This window comes from Balaenoptera physalus, assembly GCF_965194825.1.
Source record: "Balaenoptera physalus genome assembly, chromosome: 5".
In the NCBI taxonomy this organism is placed as follows: domain Eukaryota; kingdom Metazoa; phylum Chordata; class Mammalia; order Artiodactyla; family Balaenopteridae; genus Balaenoptera; species Balaenoptera physalus.
Window position 1 is genome coordinate 69,179,430 of NC_138884.1, and position 26,108 is coordinate 69,205,537.

General features: G+C 35.5%; 1 protein-coding gene across 16 annotated transcripts in view; it reads right to left on the reverse strand.

Annotated features, from left to right (window-relative positions):
- ADGRL3 (adhesion G protein-coupled receptor L3) overlaps positions 1–26,108 on the reverse strand; it is an 859,984-nt gene that overhangs the window by 129,392 nt on the left and 704,484 nt on the right. For 12 of the 16 annotated variants that reach the window (XM_082463707.1, XM_082463716.1, XM_082463715.1 and 9 more), the window contains 2 exons: positions 24,697–24,735; positions 869–1,052 (listed from right to left, as the gene is read on the reverse strand). In XM_082463707.1, coding sequence (XP_082319833.1) covers positions 869–1,052; positions 24,697–24,735 — 223 coding nt within the window. The remainder of the gene's footprint in view (positions 1–868; positions 1,053–24,696; positions 24,736–26,108) is intronic. The other 4 variants (XM_082463718.1, XM_082463717.1, XM_082463711.1 and 1 more) reach the window with 1 other exon arrangement.

Below are 26,108 nucleotides of genomic sequence, written 5' to 3' on the forward strand. Positions count from 1 at the left end.
TGAAATATTTCTGAAATCAGAACGCTGGAATTAATGTTCTGTCTGCCATACTTTATAGTACTTCAGTCTTCTATTTAGAAGTTTTTTTAGTGTTCTAATTTTTTTCAAAATAAAGCAAATAAAAGCTATTAAAATCAGGTAGATAAGAATACAAGGATATCAATTACAAAGCCTAGACTTTAAGACTCAAGCTCAAATCCTTACAATTTGTCATTGACTATAAGTTTACTTTCAAAATGTTATCTTTATTTTATGAATTAAGTGAAAATGCTTTTATAATCTAGAGCTGTACTATGATATCAATATTGACTTATCTTTAAATGTAATGTTTGAAATAGCTTTATCAAATCATCTGAAATAAAACTGTCAGCTACATCCTTAGACACATTAAAAATAGATTTACACTCTTTATGAGCCAATAACACAATTATCAAAAATTGTTTTATCATCTTCATGCAAATGACTGGCTTCTTTATAGTTTATAATTCAGAGACATTCTTATTATAACTGAAGTGACCCATAAGGATAAAATTTTAAATACTACTGTACATACATAGATACACACATATATAAAAACTGAAAAAATATATACATGGACCTCATTGTAAGTGATCTCAGGCTAATATATTCAATATTGGAATGTCCTTAGGAGGATACATACATGATTATGAGGATACTTCTAAGCTAATGACAGGTGATACCCTCCTAATTATAGAAAAAGGATAACTTATCTCCACTGAAATAAAGTATCACTCATGATATCTGGTCCGCTATAGATGATACTTTCTTCTTTTCCCTCTTCTGCTGAACAGGGTGATAGTTTTTTCTTGTCCCTCTCTGGCCCTTCCGTAGAACAAAGGACACTTACGAATATTGTCTGTGTTCTCCCTGACGATGTCAGTCTTTAAAAGGTTATCAGCCAGCACAAAAGCACTTTCCTCCACAGTGTCAAGCAGCATGGTGGCTGCACGTAGTTGATCACTTGTAGTCAGGTCTCTCCAGGCATTCAAGGCTTGCGGCTGGAGGAGGTTGTTAACTGTCTCGACCATTGCCTACGAAAGGACGAACAGAATGACTGAGGTCTCTAGTGAACCCACAGGGCTGTCAGAAATCCAGGCATACATGTTGCCCAGCAAGTAAGGATCAGTGGTGTGCATGAGTTCAGTATTGTCCCAGCCTCCCCTGTGACATGCTGCAGTGGAAGCATTCATTATTTTGCTCTGTAAAACCCTAGCTGAGACTTTGCAAGGCAACAGGAAAAGCTGCTTTTGTTCTGAAGGACAACAAATAGATCCATGGTTGCTTCTTCAAATCAATAGCAAAGGCTTCAATAAGACTATAATTGCATAGTTAAATTATTTGGTTGGTGAACTGTTGGCAAGTAATTTAAACTAATACTTTTATCACATCACCACACAAAAAAATGATTTTCTCTATACATCACTATAGAACTAGATGCTAAACATAACAGAAATCAAAAGGATGACTATAGACAGGACAATACAAGAATCTGTCGCCTATAGGTTGAGGACTCTGGGCAAACCAATCTTTTTCTTAGTCAGCTAGTAAAATGTCAGGATAGGGAAAATATCAAAGCATACATACTCCCAGGGGCTTTGGACGTGTTATGTGTGGAGAGAAACCTTCGTGCTGTTTATTACTAGGGAGGGGAATAAACAGTTGGAACTTGCTACCTATGGCCCTCAGGTGTTTTTCCTTAAAAATAAAATCAGCAGTAGGTACACTCACACATAGAGATAAGGCACCACGTTTCTCTTTGCTTCATCCAAAAGAATCATCTTTCTAGTTACAATTTATATATTTCCTGTGGTTAGCTCAATACTCCAGGTTACAAGAAAAGACAGTTCTTCCAATAAGGTCTTCTTAAGGTTTCACTCAAACATAGAGAATTGCAAAACAGAAAAATACAACACCAGCAGTTTGAAAGGGATCATCCTTGAACCTGTTGATTATCAAATATGCATCTAATCTGGAAATAAAGTTGAATAAACAGCCAACACAGGCAATTTCCAGGCAGCACATAGGCGTTTAGAAACAGGACTCACATTATTGACACGTTGGCAGAGGGACAGGGAAAGACTGGAGAAATATCCATTACGGCTGCAGTGTTTTCTTCTGGCTGGTGTTTTCATAGTAACTAAGTAACAACTGTTAAAAATTCAGCTTCATAATGAAACACCTTGGCTGCCAATTAACACCAGCTTCAAAAACTAATTTGCCTTTTGATAAAAATTGTTTTTCTTGATATTTTTCCCAGCTATTCCAAGTTCTGGCCAAAAATCAACATCACTGGACTTTTATGTAAAATAGTTCTACTTGCAACTTGAGTATTTTGTATCATTTAAAAAAAAAACCACTCGAGTTTAATGACTGGTCATTTTCACATAGTATGCTTAGCTCTGTCACTTGTTCTGGGTTTAAAGCGTGACCTAGAAGCCAGACAAAAGCATTTCTGGATCATAACAATCTGATCTGCTTTTCAGGAAGTTCTCTATGCGGTGATGCCAACAGGATATGCCAAAAAAAGGGGGTGCCAGATAGAAATCAAACAAAAAAACGTTTAGGTATTTTCTGACGCCAAAGAGAGGACACTGACCTCTTGAGTGTAAGGAAGTATTCTTTCTGGGATTAGATGATCCTCTGAATTCATTAGAAATGCTCTGAAAACCCCTATGAAACAGAAATTATGCCTGTGCTTTATGGAGCAGCTATCTTAACGTTAGTGAATAACCTTACATTGATTAATTTAAACCTTACCTCAGGGAAAAATTTTTGGGAATAATGCAATGTTTCTGTTCTGCTCTTTATTGCTTTTAATGTTTTAAATTTAAAAACTGCAAAAGGAGGAAAGAAAGAAAAGAAAAAAGAAAAAGAAGCAACTATGGTCAACTCTGGGAATGTTCTAAATAGAAAACTGTTTACAACAGACTGCTTTAGCTAAAATACTGTCTTTAAATTGACAGCAAATAAATCAAACACAACCCATTATCTTAGTTTTGCAACTGAAAATGTATAAGGTGCAATATTTTTTCATAGTTATACATTTTGTGTACATTTCAACAACTGCATCTTCCCAAATAAAATATAGTCTTTAGAGAAGTTTTCTATTAAAGGCCAAAGGATTTCCAAGTTCATTGCAGAAACGACAGACTTAAAATATGGCCCTAAAACCTGGGTGGGTTAAGACACAAATCTAATATTTATTTATTCTTAAAACAGCACCTGTTATGATTGCCCAAGTATAACTGAAAGGAAATGTCAACACAAGAATTGACAGAGAGAATTCTCTAGTGCTAAAATCAGTGTGGGATTTGGAACTACATCTGCTGAGTTTGTCACTGGACTCTGCCACTTTACTAGTTGTGTGCTGTTGGGCAAGTTACTTCACTTCTCTGCATTCACCTGTAAATTGGAGATGATAATATAATCATTTCATAAGGTTGCCTGGCTCATAATAAGTGTTTAGGTGCAATCTTTACTTTCATTTGATATCAAAGTCCAGTGTGGGAAGAAAAGAGGTCTTCACTGAATAAAGCACAAGCCATACCCAATAATTGCAAAATATTCACACTGAAGTGAGATCTGGAAGGAATACCTCTTCTACAATGCAATCTTCATAAACAGACCTGTTACACAACTTTACTACTGAGGAACGGGAGGAACATGTGTATTAAATAGTTCATAATGTGTGTTCCAGAGGCTTGAACTAACTGACCCGTTTTCTGCTAGTGAGACAGCACAATTAAGTCAATCTTAATAGCTTTATAATTGATACAATTTGTGTAAGCTTTCCAAAGGTTGTTGATGTGTCCCTGTTACCAGTTTAATGAAGGTCAATTAAATAGTCACAACTCTTCCGATGGTAAAAGAATATATTTCATTTTCCCTAAATACTTTGCATTTATATATTTACCCATAAATGATGACATCTGGTAATTAAGTTTTCCGTATTTTTTTTTCTTTCTTGGTCAAACTACTTATTTGCATTGCTTTCATTAGCTCAACAACATTTCTTTAAAAAACAGGTTGATTTTCATGGTATTTGGTTACAAAGAAATGAGCTTGACTGCACTTAGAACCAAAGTTGAACAGGAAATATACAATGAATTTGATTAAAGTGAGGTGCTGTGGCATTACTTTAATGTCCAACAGCTCTCATTAATTTCTATTTTCTGCTATAATTTTTTTTCTGACCTAAAATTTACATTCTAAAGTTGGATGGAAATAAGATTGGTTCTGAATTTATCTTAAAGTAATTTATATTCTCACCACAATGCCTTGATCCAGAAGGAAAAAACAAACAAACAAACAAAAAACACGTAATGGTTTTGACATGTATAGACTGAAATAATCTAAATTTTGAGAAGTTAATTTAGTCAACAATATCTTTGCCAGAAACTAAATGTTAATTCACTCCATTATCTTTTTTAAAACACTAGAAACTGAATAGGAAATGGACATTGGAAATTTACATTCTGGTTCTGCCACTAAATTTGTGTGCCTTTGAACAAATTGATGTTTTCCAACCAATCAACAACGTGTGAACTACAAAAGAAAGGAAAACTCATCGTGTTTCAATTCGAGGGAGGTTAGGGGCATTCTACTATTAGATATTACTCTTCTCGTTATACAGTTTATGGACTAGACTCTAAAGTCACTTTTTTTTTTCACGTCTTTATTGAATTTGTTACAATATTGCTTCTGTTTTATGTTTTGGTTTTTTGGCCACGAGGCATGTGGGATCTTAGCTCCCTAGCCAAGGGATCGAACCTGCTCCCCCTGCATTGGAAGGAGAAGTCTTAACCACTGGACCACCAGGGAAGCCCCTAAAGTCACTTTTGACTTTATAAAAATCAAATATAAATTAGGAAGTGTGAAAAGTCACTTAGATTCATACCAGGATCATGTACATAACATACCCTTCTGGACATATATTTGCATTACACAATATTATTGAACCTCTTATCATTAAACTCAGATATTAAGCAAATTCATTTGACTAATTTTACTCAGAGCATATAACTGTAGTATGTTTGTTAAAAGATGTTATAAACTGTTTAATCACACTTTATATATTTCAAAAGGGAGGATGTACTTAATTGTTATAACTACTGTGAAAAATTTTGGAGAAAAACAGCTATATATCCTTCCAATAAGAACTTTTGTCATTTTTCCAGGAGAATGTGCTTGTGAAGTAGTCTAGGATTCCTTGGCAAGAATACATAAAAGGATCCATGGTTGAAGTAAGTCAGAAAGAGAAAAACAAACACCATATGCTAACACATATATATGGAGTCTAAAAAAAAAAAAGGTTCTGAAGAACCTAGGGGCAGGACAGGAATAAAGACGCAGACGTAGAGAATGGACTTGAGGACACAGGGAGGGGGAAGGGTAAGCTGGGACGAAGTGAGAGAGTGGCACTGATATATATATACACTACCAAATATAAAATAGATAACTAGTGGGAAGCAGCCACATAGCAAGAGGGAGGTCAGCTCGGTGCTTTGTGACCACCTAGAGAGGTGGGATAGGGAAAGTGGGAGGGAGATGCAAGAGGGAGGGGATATGGGGATATATGTATACATATAGCTAATTCACTTTGTTATACAGCAGAAACTAACACATCATTGTAAAGCAATTATACTCCAATAAGATGTTAAAAAAAAAAAAATGATCCATGGTGAAAAACATATCAATGGCACTTCTTACCAAGGTGAGCTGTAAATCTTAAACTAGGTAAGCAGAACCACCTGGGAAACTTAGTTACCCTTCTTCCTTTGCTTGAAACCACTAGAATAAAGATCCAGATAGAACGAATGTCTTGTGAAAAGATATACAACTATACCACCATGGTATTTTTCTGAAGACAAGCTTTTTGATCATGATCTCATTCAGGTTTTAACTCAGGTATCAACTGCTCAAAGAGGTCTTCCACTATCAGCATATCTAGGCAGAGTCTCCCACCCTTAAATCCAAGATCTGTTTTGTTTTCTTTGTATCATGTATCATTATCTAAGATATGTCAGATATTTATTTACCTACAGGACTCTCTCACTCAAGATCTCTCACTCAAGAAAAGGCAAGCTTCATGAGGGTGGTGACTGTGTCATTTGTAAGTGCCAAAAACTCTGCCTGGCACATAGTAAGTGTTCAATAACTCTTTGCTGAATGATTGCCATCCAGTGAAGATTCACACGTGAGTTTTCTCCCTTTTCACACTAGCAGAAAACAAATCTCTGATTTTATAAGAGCAAAGATTATCTAAGCACAAATGAAAAAACCTATTAGCTAGCCAATGTTATCTGAATCATTATCATTTCAGAGACTCAATGTCACAACGGGCTCCCATTTTAGTACTTATTCACCTCTAATAGAATTATCCATATTTGGGTCTGGCATTCTCACTAGATTATGACGTTCTCAGGGGATACATCATGTTCATTTGTATTTTTCCAGGGTAAATTTTAGTGTCTTGAGACATTTTGGGTATTCAATAAATGCCCATTAAACAAAAATAACCTACTTTTAATATCAAATCATTAATAAAATAGGGAAACTGAAAACATCTTCTTTCAGTTCTATAACTTTTTGTTGTGTCTCCCAAGAAGTCTTCTGAGTGCTGAGATATCAGCATGGTTTGGAAGGAAGGCAGGGTGAATTACAGGGAATTAAGGAGAAAAGCAGAAGCACAGGTTATTGTAGTGAATGCAGATCACTATGCATAATGACAATATATTCTATAAAAAGCTTTCCACAATGTTTTATTTATTTATTTTGGGTTTTTTTTGGCTGAGCCACGTGGCCTGTGGGATCTTAGTTCCCTGACCAGGGATTGAACCCACGCCCTCGCAGTGAAAGCACAGAGTCCTAACTACTGGACCACCAGGGAATTCCCCAAAATGTTTTAAAATGTACCAAAGCTCACTTTCAATGCAACTCAATGAGGTTTTATTAAGTATGTATGATATGCAAAGAACTAGGGAAGTCACTGTTGCATGAGGTTAGGAAAAATAAGGAAAACATGGGATCTGTCCTCAATTTGCCTATACTCCAAAGCAGAAGGTTAAGCACGTCACATGGGACAAAAAGTATGAATTCTTGCTGAGGAGGATCAAGAAAAGATCCCAGAGGTGTTTGGTTTTTAGTGGGACACTAAAAGATGAATAAACTTTCTTTAACTATGATGAGGAAATTTGAAGCTAAGGAACATAACAAGCAAGTTAATGATAAAAAAAAAAAAAAAAAAAAGAAGGTACCAAGGCAAGAAATTTGTTGGGTTTGGGGTGAGGAGCATGTATTGTGCGTGGAAAGATAGTTTAAAGGATGAGTACAGTGAGAGAAATGGTAAGTAGAAGTCAGATTTTAGAAGATCTGCAGTATGATAGAAGTTCGGGCTTTATTGTGTAGAAAATGTACAGCCATTAGAGATATTTAAGCAAAGGAGTTATAAGTTTAGATCTTAAGTTCTTCAGTTCATTTATTATATTTTTAAGTTCTCTTGTGTTAAAACAAAGCAAAGATTTATATATATGCAGATTATCATTAGGCAGCCCATTAGAAAGTTAAGAGCAAATGTTTCCTACTAGTAGATAAATTTAAATTAATAAATTGCTGACATCCTTTAGAAAAAGTGCCTAGTAACATGAAATTTTAGTTTACTCTTTACTTCCACATCTTTGTTTTATGATGTGTTCTCCTGAATGCAATATTTCTTTATCAATATATACAGTAATCATGCTGAACACTGTTATTTTCTCTTACTATATTATACATATGGTTATGTTTAAATATATTTCATGTATAAATTTCAGGATATATAGAGAAAGAGAAATAAGTCTTCAGGTCTTCTCTACTCCCATTTCTTGCTTTCTCACTATATATATATGTATATATGTGTATATAGAGAGAGAGAGAGAGAGAGAGAGAGTCTACATTGATTTATAATTAAAAAAATAAAAACAACTTTTCTTTCATTCTTCACTTTTGACTTCTTGATATAAAGTTTATTAGTTGAGAATAAAATAAAATAGAGTAAAAGTTTACAATCATTCCTGAATAAGGCACATTGTACTCCAATTTATGTTTAGACATTGATTCGAATCGAAAATTTAAAGGTCAAATGTTAGAAGTCTTCAAAACAGTTTTAAACTTGCAGGTTTTTTATTAGAAGTCAAGATGAGTGACTGATATTTACACATCTGATCAATAAACCTAAGGTTCTTTTTATAATTACTGTCATTTAATATTACTAAGCATATAAAAACCACTAATCTCTGAACTCCCTTTTACATTACAGTGAAGAGTTGGCATTTTCAAGTCTTAAATTAGATTGCATAACACAACTGACCTTAATATAGTAATAAGAACCTTTAGTAGTAGAACAAGGTGAAACTAAAATTTCATAGAAATGACTCTGCCTCTTCAAGAAACCCCTTGTTGTTTAAAAATGTATTATTTTTAGCAAACTGTAATTGTATTATTTTAAAAATCTTATTTAGAGTTAAATGATTGAACACTGTCAAATCTACGTTGTGTTATAGGAATTAAATGGAGCTATAAACTTGACTCAAACATTTTGCTAACTCAACATTCATTCTACAACTATTAACTAAGTACCTTCAATTGGGATACTGCAAGAGGGACAGATATTCTCCCTTCCCTCAAAGTGATAACAATATAGTGAGGCCGCTAAATAAAATACGACATGACAAGCATTATAATAGCAGAAACACGGCGTTCAAGCTTTGTATTAGGCTCCATGAAGTAGAATTTCAAGCTTAAATACAACATTGACCAAACAGGCAAGGGGTAAACATGTGTTTATACATACAGAGGTGAAAGAGAATAGGCATCTCAGAGGAACTTAAAAAAAATTCCTTACAGTAGAGCAGAGTGCAAAGGGTTCAGTGACAAGATTGGTAAGTGAAGGCTAGTTTTCAAAGAGGCTTGCAAACCTTGTTAAGATATTTGCAATTCTTCCAAAAGGCACCAAGAAGTCACTGAAAAATTTAAGGTAGGGGAGTGATATAAAATACAATGGTTAATATTTACTGAGTGTGTTCCAGACTGTCATCTAAATGCTTTATATGCATCAGCTCCTTTAATTTTGAGTATAACCCAAAGAGGTAGAAGTAGTTATTATTCTCATCTTGCAGTGAGAAAATTGAGACTCAGAGAAGTTTTTTTTTTTTTTTTTTTTTCTTTCTGTCATCCTTATGCAGGGGCCATGCTAATCTTCTCTGTATCGTTCCAATTTTAGTATATGTGCTGTTGAAGCGAGCACGAGTCTCAGAGAAGTTAACTTGCTAAAGGCTAATTAGTTAACATAGGGCAGAACTAGGGTTCAAATCCATGCATTCTGCTCTGGGAATGGAGAAAAATAGAGATTCAAAAAATATTTAAAACAATTTGTTGATTAATTAACAGTTGGAAAGGGAAATGAAGTGAAATGCACAGAATTTGGGGGTAGACAATGAGGTGGCACTCACTTAAAATGGGAATAAAGGAAAAGGAGCAAATTTTTGATCATTAAAAGGTAGAGGATGTAAGTACATACTGGGGGAGAGTGTGCAAAACATGATGAATTCAGATTTGTCTATTTTGAATGCAAAGTACTTGAATTGAATTAATTTAAAAGGTCTAGAGAAGACTTGTAGGGGAGAAAAGTAACCTTCCACTACCCTCTTAGGTTCGGTGACGAGACCTGAGAATTAAACTGACATAGAGTAACAGGAGAAAAGCACACAAATTTTATTTAATACAAGGGAAACTTCATAGGAAAAATAAAGACCTGAAGAAGTAGTTAGGACTGAGAGTTTACCTGCTTTTTTAACCAGAGAATGATAAATTTGTGATGAAGTGTAAACATAAAGGAAAAGGGATTAAGCTACTAGGGGCAGTAAATTGTGGGAAAGTGACTAGGAAATACATGGGGGAAGCCAGTGGAAAATAAGGGTTATTTTCATTTTTGTACATTTTTTTGCTCAGATCCATTTTGGCGTTGACTCCCACTCTCTGGTGATAAGAATGTTCTTCTCTTCCTGGAACATGGAAATTTTACGATCTGCTTTTAGATAGAAAGGGGGGGATCAGAAAGCCCTTCTTCATCTGCTGTTTCTCAATTGCTTTCAGTTCAAAATAATCAATGTGCCAAAGTGACAGGGTTTGGGGTGGGATATTCTTAACCTCTTCAGTCTGCAGTTTACTAAGATATCTGCTCTTGGCATACAGGTTTAGGCATCATAAATTCAGGAAGCTCATTGAAGCCACTGAGATGTCTGACATTACCCAGATAAACTGAGTAGAAGGAGAAGAACTGATGACTTTATCATTAGAAACACTAATGATAAAGAAGAAAACGTAGAAAGAATAGTCGACAACTGAGATGAAGAAAGAGTAAGTAGCCAGAAGAGTGTGGTATCACAGAAGTCAAGGGAAGATTGTTTCCATCAATTTCAAAATGAACTCAATCATAAAAGTATCAAAAAAGCCCTTCTTGAAATAATAATAACTCTAGATTTTTTTCTGGGTAACTAGTAAAATGGTTGCAAAATAAAGAGCAAAGCTATGGAGAAGTTGCTTTTGAAGGATAATCAGTTCAATTTGAAGTATCTTTACTTTGAAGTAGGACATTTATTCATTCAGTAAGTATTTCTTGAGCATTTAATATGTCCCAATACTGTTCTAGACTCTTGAGATACATCTTAAACAAAGCAGAAAAGGGGAAAAAATCCTAGAACTAAACGTTCTGGCAAGGAAAGTAAACTTAAAATCAGATAGATTTATCTATCTATCTATCTATCTATCTATCTATCTATCTATCTATCTATCATCTATCATCTAACTATCTAGTAAAATAAAAGTAAAATATACATGATAGGAGGATCTAGAGTTAGGGGTAGGGTTGAGGACAGGTTAGCTTGTGATTTTACCTAGGATGGTCCAGTGGGCCTCCTTGAAAGTGTAACAATTTAAAAAAGACAAAGTTGCTGAGAGAGTTACCCATGCAGCTATTTGGAGGAGATATTCCAATCAGGGAAACAAACAGAATAAAAGTCCACAAGTGGAAACATTCTCTGCATGTTCCAAAACCTTAAGGAGGCCCATGTTTGGAGCTTTTTACAGAAAACAGGAGGGGTGGGACTGAATCACATCAATTGAGTAGGCAAACACTGCACAAAAGCGTAGTTTTCAGGTAAAGATTGGGAATTCAGTTATAAATGGAGGTGTCAGAAAAAAAAATGTGAAGATGTTGAGAAGTTAGCTTGAAATGAATTTTGGAGTTCAGAGAAGTGGTCTGTGCTGCAGATAACATTTGTGAGACTTAGGCACATAAGTGCTATTTAAATCAATGAGCTCACCAAGGGAGTGTGGGGACAAAGAGAAAACAAGAATAGACTGAGCTAGGAGGCACTCCAACCCAAGGGTTTGGGAGAAAAGGAACCAGCAAAGGAGACTGGAAAGAAGCATCAAGAGGAGGAAAACCAAGAGAATGAGCTGTCCTGATGAGAATGTATCAAGGAAAAGGGAGTGGGGAGTGATCAACTGTGTTGGATGTTTCTGATTGGTTAAGTACGATGGATTGACAACTGACTACTGAGTTTAGCAGCATGAAATCCTTAATGACCTCAGAAGTGCAGTTGCAATAAGGTAGTGAGGGCAAAAGCCTGATGAGGTGAAATCAAGAGAGAATATGAGGAGAGGGATTGGTGATAGTGAGTGTAGACAAGTGTTTTGAGAATTTCTACTGCAGTGGAAATACCAGCAAGCAATCGGAAACATTAGCCGGAAGCCTCAATTAAAAGGTAAATATTTAGAAGTCACCCTTTGTGTGCTAAGTAGAATTTAAATGGTATCGGGGTTATAGAAATAAAAGTGGCACTGTTCCTTTCCAAGGAGCTCCGAGATACAAAAGTGAACAGACATTAAAATATAGCTAGATAACATTTAGAGAAGAGCTAACACCCATCTTTCTCAAACTCTTCCAGAAAATTGCCGAGGAAGGAACACTCCCAAACTCATTCTATGAGGCCACCATCACCCTGATACCAAAATCAGACAAAGATACTATAAAAAAGGAAAATTACAGACCAATATCACTGATGAATATAGATGCAAAAATCCCCAACAAAATACTAGCAAACAGAATCCAACAATGCATTAAAAGGATCATACAACAGAATCAAGTGGGATTTATCCCAGGGATGCAAGGATTCTTCAATATATGCAAATCAATCAATGTGATACACCATGTTAACAAATTGAAGAAGAAAAACCATATGAACATCTCAATAGATGCAGAAAAAGCTTTAGACAAAATTTAACACTGATTTATGATAAAAACTCTCCAGAAAGTGGGCATAGAGGGAACCTACCTCAACATAATAAAGGCCATATAGGACAAACCCACAGCAAACATCATTCTCAATGGTGAAAAACTGAAAGCATTTCCTCTAAGATCAGGAACAAGACAAGGATGTCCACTCTCACCGCTATTATTCAACATAGTTTTGGAAGTCCTAGCCACCACAATCAGAGAAGAAAAAGAAATAAAAAGAATACAAATTGGAAAAGAAGAAGTAAAACTGTCAAACTGTATACACTGTTTGCAGATGACATGATACTATACATAGAGAATCCTAAAGATGCCACCAGAAAACTACTAGAGCTAATCAGTGAATTTGGTAAAGTTGCAGGATACAAAATTAATGCACAGAAATCTCTTGCATTCCTATACACTAATGATGAAAAATCTGAAAGAGAAATTAAGGTAACACTCCCATTTACCATTGCAACAAAAAGAATAAAATACCTAGGAATAAACCTACCTAGGGAGACAAAAGACCTGTATGCAGAAAACTATAAGACACTGATGAAAGAAATTAAAGATGATACCAACAGATGGAGAGATATACCATGTTCTTGAATTGGAAGAATCAATATTGTGAAAATGACTATACTTCCCAAAGCAATCTACAGATTCAATGCAATCCCTATCAAAGGAAACCATAAACAAGACAAACAGATAACTCTCAAAATGGGAGAAAATATTTGCAAATGAATCAACGGACAAAGGATTAATCTCCAAAATATATAAATGGCTCATGCAGCTCAATAAAAAAAAAAAAAAACAAACAAACCCAATCCAAAAATGGGCAGAAGACCTAAATAGACATTTCTCCAAAGAAGACATACAGATGGCCAAGAAGCACATGAAAAGCTGCTTAACATCACTATTAGAGAAATGTAAATCAAAACTACAATGAGGTATCACCTCACACCAGTTAGAATGGGCATCATCAGAAAATCTACAAACAACAAATGCTGGAGAGGGTGTGGAGAAAAGGGAACCCTCTTGCAGTGTTGGTGGGAATGTAAGTTGATACAGCCACTATGGAGAACAGTATGGAAGTTCCTTAAAAAACTAAAAATAGAATTACCATATGACCCAGCAATCCCACTACTGGGCATATACCCAGAGAAAATCATAATTCAAAAAGACACATGCACCCCAATGTTCATTGCAGCACTATTTACAATAGCTGGGTCATGGAAGCAACCTAAATGCCCATCGACAGACAAATGGATAAAGAAGATATGGTACATATATACAATGGAATATTACTCAACCATAAAAAGGAATGAAATTGGGCCATTTGTAGAGACGTGGATGGATCTAGAGACTGTCATACAGAGTGATGTAAGTCAGAAAGAGAAAAACAAATATCGCATATTAACGTATATATGTGGAACCTAGAAAAATGGTACAGATGAACCACTTTGCAGGGCAGAAATTGAGACACAGATGTAGAGAACAAACGTATGGACACCAAGTGGGGAAAGCAGCGGGGTGTGGGGGTGGTGTTGTGATGAATTGGGAGATTGTGATTGACATGTATACACTGATGTGTACAAAATGGATGACTAAGAAGAACCTGCTGTATAAAAAATAAATTAAATTAAATTAAAAAATATATGTAGCTTGATAATTGCTGTAATAAGAGGAAAAGCGAGGATGTATAAGAGGGCATTTATCCAGGCTAGGTGGGAGAAAGAATGCTTCTTTAGAGTCACTGGCTTATAAAGTAGGTGTTGGCAGGTAAGTCAACGTTACTGAGAAGAAAGGATGGAGAAAGGAGAACAAATATAGAAGTAATCCAAGCAGAACATAACTGTGACTAAAAAGGCACAGAGACATGAACTGCAAGTACCTAGGTGGTTTGGGAGTGTAGAATCTAGGAATATGGAAGGGGCCAGCTAAAGGTATGGGAAATCAGGTATGGGAAAAGAGGAGTCAAATTCTCAAACACTGTAGTCCAAAACAGGAAATTTTTTCTTTAGTGAAAAAGAGAGTAATGGACAGTCTTTGAGTGGGATCAAGTCTTAATCAGATTTGCATCTTTAAAACATTATTCAGCAGTAGGGAGAATGGAATGACAAAATTTCTAAGTGTTTAAAGTGGTTGATTAACGTTTTTTGAGAATTACCTACATAAAGGTGATAACTGAAGCAGCAATAATGGATATCAGAGGAAAACTAAATTTGCAACCAAATTAATCTTGCAAAAATCTACTGTCACGACCCTAGTTAAAACTCTTCAATGGCATTCAGAATCTTGACTCCTTCCCATAGCTTTCCTAGCCCTGTATTCTCCTTCAACCCATTGCTTCAGGCATATTAGCCTTCTTTCTATTTCCAGAACTCTCCAACCTCACTTGGCCATGATGGGTGACCTCTGATTCTAGAATGCTTTTTATCCAGATAGGCACATGGCTGATCTCATACTGCCAGGAGTCAGCTGCACTGCCATATCCCAGATACATACAGTCTAAAGTAACCAAGCAGTTACTTTAACTCATGATTCTGTTTTAATTCTCTGCATAGTACTTCGGCCATTATCTTCTTTTATTATTTTGATTGCTTTACTGTCTATTTCCTTCCCAAACTCCAGTTTGCTAAACTAGGATGTGAGCTCTGCAAGAGTAGTAATCCTGTCTGCCTTTACCTTTGAATCATTGCACCTGGAACAGTGCCTGAAGCACAGGAGCTCAACAAATACTGTCTGAGTGAGTGAATGAGTGAATACTTCTATGCTCTTCTTAAAGTATACACACTAATTATTTTAAATGGAAAATATATTTTCTGACTTTAAAAAGGACAACCTTGCAGGAAAGTCTGAAAAACTGTCACAGCCTAGAGAAGCCTAAGGAGATATGATGTTTAAATGTAATGTGATGTCCTGATAGGATCCTGAAACAGAAAAAAGGCATAGTTAAAAACTAAGTGAATCTGAACTATGCATTTTAGTTAATAATAATATATCAATCCATATTGGTTCATTAATTATAATGAATGTACCATACTAATGTAAGGTAGTAATAATAAAGGAAACTGTGTGTAGGAGGGATATATGGTATTGGAACTCGATACTAACTGACCAATTTTCTGTAAGTCTAAAACTTTTCCAATAAATAATCTGTACTAGTAAAAAAAAAAATTAAAAAGTATACGTTGTGAACAGTTGAAAATGCATAAGTATATACATTAAAACTGGAAAGTCTATTTATGGAATAACACCCACCTCTCCCAAAAAGAATTTCTTTGACAGTTAGTTGTGGACCCCTCCAGACTCGTAAATATTTACACATACATACAAATAGATGTGATCACCATAATAACGTTATTTGTTTGGTTTTGCCTGCTTGCCTTTTTTTTTTTTTTCTTTTTTTTACTTGATACTGTATTATACCCATCATTCTAAGTCAATACGAGATCTACCTCATTCTTTCTGTGGCTAAAGATTATTCCACTATTTGGTGCAGCATTTTATTCAACCGGTTTCCTAGTGATACAGTTACGTTTTTTTGTTGATATAAACTGTGATACAAGTGTACCTTGTGATCATCTCTATATGCTTATTCTTTTCAGTGGTGGCATGCTACCACATAATGTGGGTCTGCCACAGCTATTCCCAAAGTCCTAGTTGTAGGTAAAGAGAACAGCACTGTTTTGTGATTGTATGACAAAATTTATAAAGAAACATTATAGAAACATGGATGTGAGTAAAAATAGTCTTCTCTGGTAGGATATTTAAGAGGCTGATAACAGTAAGGAAGGAGATCTGAATGACTGGGGAGAGAGGCAGGGGAGAGGCAGGGTTGCTTGCACCACACGACTCCAAGGGGGTACCACTGAAATAGGTCACAATGTCAGTGGCGTGCCCCAGAGTTAGCAATGCAGCAGCCTCAGTGGGAAGGAGCCATATCTATTATTCTACTTTTTGAATTTTAAACCATATACCTATATTAGCTATTCAGAAATAATCTGAAATAATCTTTTTTTCCTTTTAACAAAAATGATTGCTTTCAGACTATAACTATAAGAGAACAATCAAAAGAACATTTTAATCTACACTTAGGGTTTAAAAGTAACCATTGGTATTGTCATAACTCTATGGTAGATTATTACATCAAAACTGGATGAATATATCAATATGTACCATTAAATACATTATATTTTTGGTTTCATCTAAGAATACTATTTGTCCAATAATTCTCTTGTTTTAGATATAGAATCACTGGACTTTAATAGATACAGTTATGCCCAGCTGCAAAAGTATACCTATTAATGAAGCATTTAGCTATGCAAAGCTAAATCCCTTGGGCTATCCCTGAGTAGCCCAAGGGATATGGTCAGAAGTAGGGGAAATGGTCAAATATAGTTGGGTGAGACATTTGGAAAGTTCTAACAGAGATGAATATTTTAGTTACTTGTCCTTATCCTTCTTTCTACGTAAAAATTAGCATGGATGCTAAGTAACCATCTTGTCATTTTGAGGAAGGAAACCCATGTGCTAAAGACAACAGAGCAGAAAAAGCAGATGAAGCCTTGGTCTCTGATACGGAGTTTTCATGCTAATCCTGAACCGTTTCGGCGGCATTTCCTTTTTACTTAATGAAAATAAAGCCCTAGTTTAAGTTGTCACAGTTAAGTTTCTGTTACTACTGGCTGATAAGGGAAAATATCAGAATTATAACTCTGTTGGGAGCAGTATTAAAAAATCATTTGTTTGGTTCCAAGCCATCAAGGAACTACTCTATTGCAAATGACACCTTAAAACTTCCATTGCTTTCCTGACCTGTACCAGAAATGCTAATGATAGTTTCAGAAAGTAGGACCTTAAATCTGTAATCCTGTTTTAAATGTATTTTTTCCTTCTGGTTAGGTACATGATCATAATGCTGTTAAAGAAATAGCAAAGTAAACTGATGTGCATTCTCTTGTGTTTGTGTAGAAAGTATATCTATTTATATTCTATGTATTTAAAACTTTTCTGAAAGTAAAGTCACGTTCGGAAAGCAATGATGCGTTAGAATGGACTCTAAATAAACAATTTTACAATTAAGTAGTTATCTAGGCTTTGATCAAGAAGTTATAAGAGAGAAGAAAATAAAATTTGGTGAAAAGAAGTGAGAAAATACTTTTGTTTTAAGTGAAAACATTTTATTTAAAAACAAAAGGGCTTTTTTTTTTTTCACCCTTATTAGAATTACTTCCTGAAGCATTTACAAGCCACGTATATACAAACAGTAGCTGGAACATTTTGTTTACTTATAGGAAATGTGCAAACTGGAAGAGTCAGAAATGACTTTGTAAAGTGGCCATCTCTGCCTGACCTGACACATTAGCCATGGGAATTTTGAGAGATTCCCAAAATGATGTTCTTTGCACGTCAAAGCAGGAACTCCATCATCAACATCTGTCATTGTCCTTTGGATGTTTTCAAATGATTAGATTTATGAACTGACCTACCTATGCTCTTAAATAATAACCTGAATAATTTACACTGCTTACATTACATATGGTTTTACTATCTTTTGATTCAACAATTGCCTTACAACAGCATTTAGTGACTGCAATTTATAGAAAAGAATTCTTATATCTTCTTTATCTAAAGAAAACTACTCTGCTTTGTAGATGGAAGTTACTTTCTTTGATCTCAAAGTCTTTTAGAAATAGGTTCAGGGCACCAGAAACATGCAGGGTGCAGATTTATATTTTTTCTCTTACTGACTCAAATCAAGGGCAGATTTATCAAGCTGTGAAATATATTAAGTTCACAAGGTTTTAACAAAGGGTTACCAAACCTCAAGAACCTGGTGTGATTCAAACTACTTTCAGATGTCCTTTTAATTATATTAAATGAAAGTTTGGGTTGGCTTTGATGCTTATGAGCAAACATCGAAATCTCCTGAAAGAGCTGCTAAAAGTACTCCCCGTTGCTGCAGTTAATATACTACATTGTATGCACACCACTAGCCAATTTATTCTAGCCACTTTAACAAGGATATCCAGCCTGACAGGCCACACAGAATAGTATCACAAGTCAAGCAAAGCACAAATCATTAGAGGACTCAGAAAGTCGTTTGACATGCACCATGGAGCTCTTTGTCACACAGCCAATTAAGTGACCAAACAAGAAACTTGAAAATACTCATTACTTTCTTCCTAGCAGTATAAATGGAGGTTAGAATCTTTCTTGTCTCATGCACCAAAGGCACACAAGTAAAACTGGCATAATTCAATCTGCACTTTGTCAAAGGTGCAAGTAGCAACTTTGGTTCACAGAAAAGTCTGCATTACAGACAAAAAAATAAAAGCAATAGGTAAAAATGTTTATGCAGTACATATAATAATATAGATATCTGGGCTTTGGATTTTTTTTTTTAATAGCTACTTTATTTATTTATTTATTTATTTATTTTTGGCTGTGTTGGGTCTTCGTTTCGTGCGAGGGCGTTCTCTAGTTGCGGCAAGCGGGGGCCACTCTTCATCGCGGTGCGGGGGCCACTCTTCATCGCGGTGCGCGGGCCTTTCACTATCGCGGCCCCTCCCGTTGTGGGGCACAGGCTCCAGAGGCACAGGCTCAGTAGTTGTGGCTCACGGGCCCAGTTGCTCCGCGGCATGTGGGATCTTCCCAGACCAGGGCTCGAACCCGTGTCCCCTGCATTGGCAGGCAGATTCTCAACCACTGCGCCACCAGGGAAGCCCTAGAATTTTTCTAAATTCATCAAAAGTTGACATTACTTTTATCGTTGAAAAGCTGTATCAGCACTTCTGAGCAGATTCAGCAGCACTTGACATCATTTCCTCCTCCATGAAACAAGAACTTGAGTTGACTCCTGGGTGCCATACTCTCCAGGTCCTCCTCCTTCCTTAAGGCTGGTCGTTACTCTCTACTGCTGGTTCCTCTTCCTCTCCCTGACCTCATCATATGACAGTGTCCTGGGGCTCAGCTCTAGATTCTCTTCTCTTTCTACACTCATTTCCTTGATGAATTCATCTAGTACATTGGCTGAAAATGCCACTCTAAGTGAAACATTACTAAATGATTATGTCTAGCTTGACCTCTCAGGTAAATTTCAAGCTCGTATATCTAACTGCATATTTACCATCAATACTGCATATCTAATAAGAATCTCAAACTTAACATGCCCCTGAGTGAAGTTCTTTTTGTGTTCCTCCCAAATTGGTCACAGATTGACTATCTCAATAAATGGTGACTGCATCTTTCCAGTTGCTCAGTCAAAACACTTGGTGTCATTCCAACTCCTCTCTATCTCTGACACTTCACATACAACCCCTTAGCGAATCCTGTTTGTTCCACTTAAAAAAATTCCCAAAGCTGAAGAATTATCTCAGCATCCCGCACTCATATCCGGTTCCAAGTCAATGTCGTTATTGTCCAAATGGTCACCCTGTTTCAGCCCTTACTTTTCCTGCTAGAATCTCTTCTCCACTTTGAAAACACATCACATCATATCATACTTCTGCTCAAAAACCTGCAGTGGCTTCCTGTGTGTCTATGAGTAAAAGTTGAAGTCCTTACGATGGTCTATCAGATCTGGGCCCTTGCTGCCCCACAGATTAATGTCCTGCTACCCTCTTCTCTTTCACTCTCCTCCAGTTGCATTCGCTTCCTGGACAACACAGGCGTATTTCCACCTCAGAAACTTTGTTTTCTCTGCTGGAATGCTTTTTCCTGCATATCTTCACAGCTCACTCCTTCAGAGTTTTTCTGAAATGTCACCTCAGTGATGCGTTTCTTGCTCTATTTTTCTCCGTAACATTTATCATCATCTCACATACCATATATTTCACATACTTAGCATACTGTTTATATTCTGCTACTGGACATTTCACCCTAGGAGAGAGAGCAGGGATTTCAGCCTGTTATGGGCACTGCTATATTCCCAGTACTGATAAAATTACTGGGCACATGTGCTGAACTAGTAATTCTTGAATGTTTTTGTTGTTAACTACTATGTGATGTTTTTTACAGTTGAAGATAGAGATTGCTTTTACACTGATGGTACCTAGGATACAGATTTCTAGTGGATAATGAAGGTGAAACAAACAAAATAAATAAATAAAATAAACAAAAAAAGCAAACTATAATTCCAAACTGAAATAAAAAGAGAGCTTATTACAAATACTTTGTAAGATTTAAAGAACACATAGACTATCTGCCTTTGAAAAAAAAGGAAAGAAAAATTTAAGGAAGGATGGGAAGAAGGGAGGAAACCAGGTATGCATGTATATGTGTCTTTTTAAAAAAATGTGCATCTATTTACCAATTTTTTCTGATCAGTTCTCAGCCTGACTATGCAAATAATAGTAGGTTCCAAAGAATGACTCAAAAGATTCACATCAAAAACTGTATGTACTTATATTTCCCATTAAGCAAGATCGACTGCAGACTCTAAGGAGTCCATGCCACCTCTGAGATTTGGAGGACAAAAGAAACTGCTGATAAAAATCAAAACATATTTCTTAACTAGGAAAATGTCCTGCTTGTAAAGCAGTAAAAAATGAACGCTAGTAATTTTTAATAGTTCCTGCTAAAGAGAAGAACAATGCTAACAAACATTACTATTTAAAAGATGGGAACTTGGGATTGAAAAATGAGAAAAAAATATAAATATAAGTTCTGGTTACATTTATAGAACATGAAGGCAGTTGTTCTTAAGCTATTTGAGGTCACGCTCTACTCTCAGATTCTCATGAAAAACACCGACCTCTCTTTGGAGCCATATAATTTTTTTATTCGTTCATGGATTACCCTCCTAAAACTTCCCCTGCCCCCAATCCACCACTAGAGTTAAGAACTTATGCAATTCACATGTACTTGGATGGTTATAATCAAAAAGAGAACATAACAGTGCTGCTGTAGATGTGGAGAAATTGGAGCCCTCACGTATTGCTGGTGGAAATGTAAAATGGTGTGGTCACTTTGGAAAACAGTTTGACTGTTCCTCCTTTAACATAGAGTTAGAATATTTTCTACTTGCTTTTTTCTTCTCTCAATATGATAATTTTTAAATCACAGTCTCCTCTGAAAACCAAATGACCTCAAAGTAAATTATGTTTGTATTTGACCTGGCTATAGGAGTACAAAATAATCACCACACAGCCATTTGAGCTCAATCTCAAAAAAAAGGAGAAATTTAAAAAAAATTGTTATACTTTATACCATTCCTGAAATACAGTACCATAAATCAATAAATATAAACCAAATAATATATCTTGACTTCTAACACCAAATAATGTCAGTTCCGCAATCACATTATTTTGGCGAATGAGAGCATGAGTTTCTGAATCAGGAAGACCTAACTTTGAATTCAGGAGCCCCTCAATTATTACTGTGTAATTTTGTGAAAGTCATTTAATGCTTCCTGTGCCCCATTTTCTCTACTTTAAGAATAGCAATAACTTATATCATAGGGTTGTTTTGAATATTAAGTAAGAATTTATGCAAAATGCTTTGCACAATGATGGGCACAATGCCTAATAAACATATTTATTCTTCATAATAAATCACTGTTATTCTTAATCATGGTGTTGAAGAAGCACTGGATGCACATCAGGATAGCAGCATTAGTGCCACTGGTGCTAGTTGTGTGACCTTGGTCCAGTCATTTCATCCCTCCAGATCTCAACTCACTCATCTTCATCTCTAAGGTCCCTCCTGGTAATATTATATCATGGTAGCTACTTAATATGCATATGTAACACAAGGCTTATTTGTTATCTCTGGCTTAAAACTTAAAACCATCTCCTAAACGAAGGTATGTATTATGCCTACAATACAGTAATGCTATTTTTACTATGACATGTCAATATCTATCTTTTGATAGTCAACAAGGATTTTAATGTAATCTAAAATTACAACTAAATAAAGAAAAATAAAATATATTTGACTCAATTTTTTGTTTTTGTTAAAATTCTTGAGACAAAAGAATAATGGGTTTTAGGAGATTCACATATTATGTAAAAATCAAAGCAACTATCTTTTAATTGTTCACCTACAGATGAGTTATCAGAGCTGATGGCTGACAGTCCAGATTTCACTTTTTTTTTTTTTTTTGCGGAATAAAAAGTGGGAAGCAAGAAATAAAAAATAGATCTAGATTATTCATAAAATAGACACTATTTCTAAACAATTAAAAGCTAAATGTGTTTAGGTGGTCAAAATCAAACCTAGGAGAATCACTGCTTGTGCCCATGGAAAGGAATTTTTTTTTTTTTTAAGAATCTTGTGATAACTAAATAATAATCTTTTTTCAAATTTAATGCATAAAACATTTCAAATGTATTTCATACCTCTTTCATAGGTAGCTCAGAATGTGCTCTGAACATAGAAATAATAGGGAACATAAGTCTTTAAAATTCAAATAGACTAAAGTTTAAGGTATTATTCACTCTAGAATTTCATAGAATAATGATCTATAATAAAAGGAACAGAAATAATGCTGTGTTATAGTGAGCACAGCATTTCTGCTTCACCAATATTCTGTTTGTATTTGGTCTTATCAGATGTTTAGTCAATAGCTGAAACATTTATTCATAGCCAGTCAATTACAACACCAGGAAATCAGCTACTGAATAAACTGTGCTATTAATTTTCCATCAGAGATTCATGTTTGAATGACCATGCATTTCATAGATTTAAATACTGAAAGGCTAATTATCTCCAAGGCCCCATTAAAGGGATAGCATAGATTGCAATAAAAAACAATCCTAATATTGCTCAAAAATGATCCTCAGCTTTCAATGCTGAAGAGTACTTCAATTTCTCTGTCTATGGCACACACTAAGCAATATATATACATAAACCTCCCCAAGCAATTTCTTTCCCAAAACCTTAGAAAAATAAACCTGAACAGCTTCTTATATACAAAGATTCATTAATTTATAAAGTTAAATGCAAATTAAAAGCTTTTCTTCCTAATCTCTGTTCAATGTTCAAATTATTATTTTTTTCCTTTTAAATGACTGTGTCACAAAATGCCCTTATTGTGAATAAACTGATACTGTGTATTTTCTGGACTACTAATCTGAGAACCAGCGATTTGGGTCTTGAAGGCATCTCTCCTCATAAATGTAGTTGGCCTTCCCCTTAAAAATGCTATGATATATACACATAGGGAATAAAGTTAACAGTCACACAGTTTCATATTTTTTCTTCCTTCTGATAAAGTTAATTTGTATTTTGGGACCCACAATATGGAGGCCGCCCCAGTGGTCTGGTCCACATCACAAATCTAAATCTGCACTTATGGGAAATGACTGTCAAGGAAACCTCACATACACTAATCACAATCCTCCAACTCAGCGTCAGCTAGCTCACCTTACCCTAGAAAACAGGACCTGCTAGCCTTATAAGGAAATCCCCAACCTCCTTGCCAACCGCGCCCTGTTTAGAGTTGTCTCTATAAAACCCACTCTTGTCCAACATCCCTCAGGGAGAATGCACCACTGATGGTGAGGCACTTACTGCCTCAACCCATGGATTGCTTTCCCTTGAATAAAGCACATCAAAGTCATTACTAAATAGCTTTGTCATTTTAATTTGTCATTTGACCTTGCCTGCCTTTGTTCCTCCCTCCTCCCCTCCCCTCCCCTCTCCTCCCCTTCCCTTCTCTCCTCTCCTCTCCTCTCCTTTCTTCTTCTCCCCTCCCCTCCCTTCTTTCCCTTATTCTAAAAATAACTATGAAGCTTGCTTCTGGGATTCTTTTTCACAAAGAACAACTCATAAACAGTAGAAATGTTTTTTATCTTGCTTAGAAACAAATTACAACATGTGAACTGGAGGAAAAATTACACTTACATTCAGATTCATGTGTTTATAATAAGTGGAAGAGTAAGATCGTCACAGCTTGTCTTGATTAATTTGGCACAGAAGCATGATATTCCAAGTATCCTGGAATTGTTGTCTTATTTGATTGAGTGTCATTTCTGGATGACTTGCTACTCAAATATTAGCTAGACCAACATAGGAATGAAATGTTTTCATACCCACCTCTCTGAAGAAATTAGAGATTTATTATATATTACACCCAACTCACCTTTCAGTGATGATCAAAATTCTCACACCCAGAGACGCACCTCTATGCTAGTCTGGGCTTCTCTTGTATGATAGAGCACTGGCACTGTCAAATTTATTTTTAGCACATACCCTTTCATATAACTTTCCATTCCCACCCTCCATGCCCTCCCTGAAATTCTTCTAGTTCAACAGGATACATTATCATCTTTCTATCGGACGCCCATACATGCTATCACCAACAGAGACAATTCAACAACTTAACACATTTATAAAAACGCAGAAAGTACCTGGACATAGGCTCTGCAAGAGCGCTCTCTTTTCTGAAGCTGAATCCATTAAGACAGCAGATTAAACACAGAATAGAAAAAACAAGTTAGTGACAGAAGAAAACAAGAAAAATAAAAGAACACATCTACACAAACACCTTATTTTGTTGTGCACTACTTTCAAGAAGAGAATGAAAGCTAAGCAGCAGCAAAATGTCAGCAATGGCTTGAAAAATAGTAACTAACAGCTTTTCAGAACCCAAGTGATAACTGGATGGTATAAAGCTGTTAATGATGGAAAGAAATCTTAGACTAAATTTAGTAGAAATTAGTAAAAATCAATATACTTCATTCATTTGACATGATTCATTTCATATGAGGTTAGTTATTAATTCATGGGCCACAAATGAAGATCTAGGAAGTTAAGTAAATTATGTCAAAAATTTGGAACCCATTTTTAAAGATAGTAAATTGTCTGTGGTTTACAGATTTTTAGATGGTTAATGTGTCCCACAAACCATTTGTTCATACATACAAAAAGTTCTATTTATTGAGAAAATAGAAATGCCCATTCATTTGACTATTTGATTCTAAGGGACAAATACCAAGAGATAAGTAACTTCTGATTAAAAGAATGCAATCGATATTGTGATTTATCTTGTTTTTATTTCTTGAAGAATTCCTTTTGATGGTTTTGACCAAAAATTTTATACATTTTAGAAACTTCGGTGGGATAACAAGCCTGTTTCTGTGTGTTTCTTTGTTTGCATACAGAATGATGTTTTTCTGGGCAAAAGGTTAACAGCAACTCATACTCAGTCCCAAACATTTTTTCCTGGTGATAAAATGAATAATTAATACATATATTTGCTCTGTTTAAATAAATGACTGCAAATTTTATAAATTAGATTGTACTTTTCCTCCTTTTCCCTATTATTTTCCTTCAGTAGCCTCGATTGTTCAAGGAGAAAATTACCCAGTTTTAAGAAGCAGTTACTCTGATGCCTTTTGTGTGGCTAATACTCTCCCACTTTAATTCATGCATTCTTCAATGAGCATAGAGCAGTTACTCCTCTAAAGAATTAAGTGAGGAATGAGTGCAAGTAAATTGTCAGCACTGTCATTTGGATCACTGACTCTCATTTTGGTTTAGCAGGTCTCTAAACCCTCCAGAATTTCAATGTGGAGCACAATTGATTTGTACCAAGTTGACTTTGCAAATCTGATGGGTTAAAACTGCTTCAGGGAACAGTGGGAACCACAGGAAATGAGAGCAAGCCAGGAAGCATGTGACTAACCTCTGCCCTCCCATCTTCTTACCCCATCATGCAAATTAACATATAACAAACCACGTTATATAAACAGTTGAAAAGAGCCAAATAAGAAACAAAAGAGAGCATTAAAAAGCTTCACAAATGAAAATTTGTCCATTA